Source organism: Drosophila innubila, chromosome X (assembly GCF_004354385.1).
Source record: "Drosophila innubila isolate TH190305 chromosome X, UK_Dinn_1.0, whole genome shotgun sequence".
Lineage (NCBI taxonomy): Eukaryota > Metazoa > Arthropoda > Insecta > Diptera > Drosophilidae > Drosophila > Drosophila innubila.
Genome location: NC_047626.1, coordinates 20760144 through 20766624, shown reverse-complemented (window position 1 = coordinate 20766624; position 6481 = coordinate 20760144). Strand labels below are relative to the sequence as shown.

Below are 6481 nucleotides of genomic sequence, written 5' to 3'. Positions count from 1 at the left end.
TCGGTATTTGCACAAGAAATAAGTATGTATAAATATTTCACAAAAGTTGAAAAATCAATGTATCGAGTTTATTTACATCACTATTTTACATGTTGACTATTACCTTTAACTTTACACTCAACACATTATAAATTGCCCAGAAGCATTAATTAATAAATTATTATGTATTGTAAAGGCCAAATTGTAATATGGACTATGTATTTATACTATATGTAACATTTTACCCTTAACTTAATTATGTATGGAATTTACAATTGTTTTATTTCCTTGATCTATTTGAAATAAATTAATGCGCAGCTTAAAATTCAAGTTAGTTATACATAAATATTATAAACATATACATAATTATGTACACGTACATGCATATTGATGCAAAATACACAAAATGTTTGCATGCCTTTTATTCTCACCGAAATTCTTCAGAAAACGCGAATATTCAAATATACATACTATAATTAATTTACAAAAATAATTATACATAATGTTATTAGCTAGCAATTAAGCTGCTTACACGAGGGAATCCGATCAAGAAGTGACAAATGATTATGATATTAACATATATTATACCCACACATATACAAATACAAACCAAAAATACATATACATTTACACGCATTCGTATACATAGAAGATGTGCAACATAAAAACAAATAAAAAAAAATTAATTTAATTAAATAAAATGCAGCAACAATCAATTTTACGCGCTTTTTACACTCGCCAACAAATGTTAAAACAATTGTACATAGCAAGAATTTAGCGGCTAAGTTAATGATTGTAACAAAAAAACACGCGCACTCATGCACACATATATATATGAAATATTTATCAATCTATTATTATAAATACTCGTACTACCATTTACGATAATTTGAAAAGATTAAATTTTTTTTTAATTCGATAACTTAGCGTTTTGTTGTGCGATAAATTCAAACGAAAGCAATATATTTTAGCATTTTAATCAAATTAAGCAAATGTTCATTAAAAATTTATTGAATGCCAAATAGCGCTGTTAATTATCATTCAAAATGCAAACTGATTTACTCCCAAATCGAATAAAATATAGTGAGAAACACTGCACACAAAACTTGAACACAAACCACAAAACATGCAAATGAAAGAAACGAAAATAAAAGTTTTTTGGAATTATTATTATGAAAAAAATACATACAGAAACTTGCAGTTTTATTTTAATGTTGCTTATCTCTCCAAATTTCAACAAATTCTCAAATTATTTATAGTACATTACCTGGAGCATCATGAATATAACAAACAAATAATATGAGGCAAAAGCTAAAAATAATTGGGCACCAAAAAATAAAATAGTTTTTTTTTTAAATTTTTTTTTATATTTTGTATATTAATTATAGAATATTTCAAAACTAAATAAACAATTGGATGTCACGGCATCAATATAACATTAAGAGCTTAGAGATCGACAATTGCAGCGAATGCTGACGATAATATTTGTAAAATTAAATTACATTTTTGAGGTATATAAATTTTTTAGATCGAGAATTTAAGTTGAACCGAAATACACAGATATTACGAGTGATATAATACAAGTACGAAAGCTTAACAATTTCAGATGTTCCTGATGTCTTAATTTCTCAAGGTTTGCAGTCTCTGTAGGTATGTTGGTTTCTGGGGATCCAACTAAACTAAAGGCTACCAGGGCCTCCAAAAACTGATTTGTCTAACTGGCAATAATTGCTGAATGGCTCGGAGGAACTTGAAACTGAAATGCCTGTCATGGCGCTGAAGGAACCAGGAGACATCAAGGATGCACTGCTGAAATCCGCACCAGAAATGCTCATAGCCACGACTCTGCTCCAGCTGCTGCAAGGGATTATTTGCAGTCTTCAACTCGCACTGCTTTCGCTGCCTGTGGAGATGATGCACGGTGAGCTCCAGAATGTCAGCCTTCTCTAGCTTGGAGAGAGTCTCCACATCCTGAAGATGAATTAATGACGAGTATGATAACTTCAACTCTAAGCACCGACCTAAGCTTACCAGCTGTACCACCTCCATGATGAGCTGCTTCAGCTCGTCTAGACATTTGTTGATGCGTGCTCTTCTTTTGCGTTCCAGCAGCGGCTTCATTACCTTCCGATATCGATACGATCGGGAGACGGCACCCAGGTGCAATCCCAGCGAGTGTGCTGACATTTAAAAATGGGTGTTCACACTTTGTTCATGGATTGGAAACTGACTGCGTCCAATCTGCCTCGTGGGTTTTGACTGAATGACGGCAAAAGCAGTAGCAAGAGCAGCAACCACAAAAACAACAACAACAATGACTTCTTTGTCGCCGCCAACGTTGGCAGCGACGCGTCGCGAATATGTTTTACACAACGCATCAGATTTTCAGCTAGGCAACGCACTATGGTCAAATTGTCCAAGTTAGCGGATTATAATAATTGGCAACAAGCGTGAATTTGAAGATATCAAAACTAAATATGAAATATATTTTAAAGTTTTAGTTTGATCAAAATTTAACCACAATATCAATCAGCTACCATAGGAACGATCGGCTTTAAACTGCATTTTTGTAGTAAAAACATTTTTATTTTTGAACATATTAAAGCCAATATGTTCTAAAAAACAAGCGCTGTCAGAAGACTATAACTGCTTAAAAGCGGGATTTTATTTTTTTTAATTTCTCTAATTACATTCTAATGACATAATTATATCAAATATATCAATTATATATGTATGTTAAAATATAAACTAAAACAAAAAAGCTGTTGAACGAAGGAATTTTCAAAATCCGCATAAAGTGTAAATTCTTTATTTTAAAATCAACTAAACACATCATACAAAACTGTGGGCACGATTTGGCACAATTTCAAAAATCTAAGTAAGATTTTCACGCGCTATTCTATTCGTTACGCCCATAGTGTAATGGCAGCGTCTCTGCAGAGACTTGTCCACATGTCCAGCGTTGCCAATTTAGCTATTTTCCCGCTAGATCTAGCGGGTTGCAGTTGCCAAATGCGGGATAAATTTTAATATAGCGGCTAGCGGGAATTATAGCTATTTTTCAAGCAAGGTGAAATAAACCAATATTGAAGAGATTCTTCCTCCAATACTTGAACGTCCACCTTATTAAGTAGTCCAATTTAAAGAATACCACAACCTTTTGTGCCAAAGTGTTTAGCTACGTAAATGCAACAGGAAATAAAAGATTTTCGGCCCTGGCATCATTTCCGCTAACCCTTATATCGCTGCCATAGTCGAACGCAGAGGTGGAAAGAGTCCTATGTCGAATGAACAAGGTTTAAACTAAACTTCGAAATTAAATGTCTGTTCAAAATGTTAACTCAGTTTTACACATAAGATAAGAACTACGCAGGAAAGATGAATGCTGTCATAATTATGAAGTGCTTAAAAAAGATAGGCACCAATCAGACCTGCATAAGATTAGCTGCAGAAGACGTTATGCTAGACGAACTTGAGAAGTTTTCAAAAACACTGTATTAAATTTAGCTATCAACAGAATTTTCTGGCTATTTGTAGCTTTTTCCAAAGGCTAGTTTAGCTTGACAGTTGGCAACACTGCTGTAACAGAATTTTCTGGCTATTTCTAGCTTTTTCCAAAGGCTAGTTTAGCTTGAGAGTTGGCAACACTGCTCTTGTCCGACGCTTCAGCGGCAGCAGCGACGCGTGCGTGTTTCATTATTAACTGCCGATGGTTGCCGAAGCTTGCAGGGCTTCCCGAGCTTTTGATTACGGCTCGCTCGCTAACGATTTGGGTGGTCACCGGTCAACGGAGAGTTGCGCAGCTGTCGTCGAAGTTGTCGCTCTCGTTTCCTGTTACGCAAATCTCCAGAGGCTGCTTGCAATTAGAGTTGGAAGCATTATTCGCTTGAATATTATTATTATGTATGTCGAGCTATGCGTGTCTTGGGTTCTCCCCGTCGCCGTTGCTTGCTTAGGCTTCAGTAGCTTGTCTGGTAGACTTGACAAAATGATATCAAACCAAAACGCGTGTCTCTGCCAATCAGTGCTGCCAGTAATCGACTGTTAAAATAAGCTAGATTTGAAAAAAGTAATACATCGAAAGGAGGTAAAAATAAAATAAAAATTTCTAAAATAGGCTAAGCATTAATGTAACCCAAATCACAAAGAAAAGAAAAATTTTGGATTTAAATGTATAGCTATAATTTAAAATATCTTGGAAACCTACCGATAACCGATAAAACAAGCTGTTCTGGCAACAGTGCTGTCAATACTCATCTCTTAATCGTAAACGTAAACGTAATCATAATCGTAATCGTACTATCGACAGTTGCAGCATGCAAGTCAGCTGCTGTGGCAGCATTCTGTGTTTGTTATTTGGTCAATTAAGCGCTGCCTCAAATACTTGAAATAACAGTGCCAACAAAGCGTCGCAGTCGCAGTTGACGCTGGCGTTGCTGTTGCTGTTATTGTGGTTGTCACTGTTTGTTGTTGTTCTTGTGCTTGTTGTTGTTGATCTTTCATCACTCGCTCTTGCAAATACGAGTACACATACATACATACATATTTTGAGATTGCGGCAAGTCAAAGTTTCCCACGCTCGCCAATGTTGCACGCGACATGTTGCTGAGGCGACAATCTTGGGGCATCCACTTGGAACTGCGGATTTGTTCGCTGTGGCAACACATGACAGTGTTTAGCTTTATTTGCCATGCGGTCGAGAGTGGGTGGGCCAAAAAGGGCAGAGTGAGACAGGGCAGGGCAAGAGTAAAGTCGTGTCAACATGTGTTTTATTCACAGACTAATCTCGACGAGTACTTTGGGCCTTGCTTGTCTTTATCTACTTGCCTCTTGCCCGTGTTTGTGCGCAAGTTTTTATGTTTTTTAGCGAGCCATAAACTTCAGCTGGGATGAGGAGTCTTAATGGGTGTCTCTGTACTAAGCGACTAGTATGCTGCTCATAATGCGACCTAATAAAAAATAACCCTATATAAATAATTTAAACTTTATGCTTAGAAACGATTCCCAAATATAATATTTGGCAGTGTTGTGCCTATAAGTATTACCATTACTTTTTAATTACCATTGAAAAAAAGAAGTGATAAAAAAATTTAATTTCATTACATTGAGAAAGTAGTGCTATTGAAAATTTTTTAATTAGTAATGATGCTGATTGCTGAATGATTGCTGATAATTTCGAATGTTAATTATCATTAGCATTGAATTTTATAAATAAAAAAATTTGGTACTTTAAAAAAATGTTCACTATCATTACTTTTTCAATGCAATGAATGAAATTTCATTAGAACTATTTTTTTTATCATTGCCAATGAAATAGCAACTTCTTTAAATAAATTGTTAGTTAGGCCCGTCGAAAACTTAAAGAATATGCATTTAAGTTAGTCTTATACATCCTTACCGAAAGTGCTTCAAATCGGACAACTATATCATATAGCTGTCATAGGACCGATTGGGCGAAAATCAAGTCTTAGTGTGAAAAACTTTTTTGTTTTTTGAGATATCGTAACCAAACTGTGTATGATGATGTATGTATTTTACTTGGTTTTATATATCCTGATCAAAGTTTGTTCAAATCGAATTCCTTTATCATATAGCTGTCATGGGACCGATCGGGCGAAAATTAAGTCTTAGCATGAACAACTTTTTGTTTTATGAGATATTTGATTTTTACATCCTTTCCAGTTCAAATTGGTTTACTATATCATATAGCTGCCATTGAAAAAAGTAGTCGAAAATGTAATACAGAGAATGCTCAACTGTACCTCCGTCCATCTAGTTTTTTTTTATTCATTTATATTTTTTATTTTATTTTTATATATTTATATTTAAAATTTGTATATTAAACTTAATTTAGTTCGTCTCAATATTGGACATCAGAAATTTTGGCTAGAATATGCATGCGTCAATAGACTTTTACCTCGTGTAGAGGTTTTTTTGTGTGATAAGAATTAACCAAGGTTAGTACTGAAATCCTTTTGCTGACTTGAAATCAAAGTTGGTTTCAGAAAATTGCAGACTTAATTAAGATTATAAAACTGTTCATTAACAATCATATAAATCTCACATTGCGTCAGAGAAAAGATTTTTGATATGTGTCAAGTATTGTTATGCAGCTAAAATCTTTGCTCAAGCTGTTAATCCACTTTGAGTTCTATACGTATCTTATAGGCACATATATTACCCTATATATGTGTGTATATATGTTAAATTGAGGCCCCAAGTCGCAGTGTGTTCACCCTACGTTCGGCTCATTAACACCACTGCTGACAACTTGTCAGTCGTTTGAGGCCCCCGAGATCCCGAGATCTCGAGATCTTGAGATCCGAGCGCGAACTTTGGCAAACTGCTTGGAGACCGTGAGAAATTGTGATTTGTGGCGATGTGTGTGTTTGTATAGTACATGGGTACATACTCGTATAAAGTTGTCAGGCAGCCAATCTGCAGAACAGCCGGTGGCCGTGGCCGTGGCCCCCACCGAGTGACGTCTTCTTCCAGCCTTTGA

General features: G+C 35.2%; 1 protein-coding gene across 1 annotated transcript; it reads right to left on the bottom strand.

Moving 5' to 3' along the window:
• Positions 1–1437: 1437 nt before the first annotated feature.
• Positions 1438–2218, bottom strand: LOC117793561 (enhancer of split mgamma protein). The gene is made up of 2 exons (XM_034633911.1): positions 2011–2218; positions 1438–1950 (listed from the first exon to the last, which is right to left on the bottom strand). Exons 1-2 carry the CDS (start codon positions 2164–2166, stop codon positions 1666–1668), a joined length of 441 nt encoding a protein of 146 aa, XP_034489802.1. The 5' UTR covers positions 2167–2218; the 3' UTR covers positions 1438–1665.
• Positions 2219–6481: the final 4263 nt, after the last annotated feature.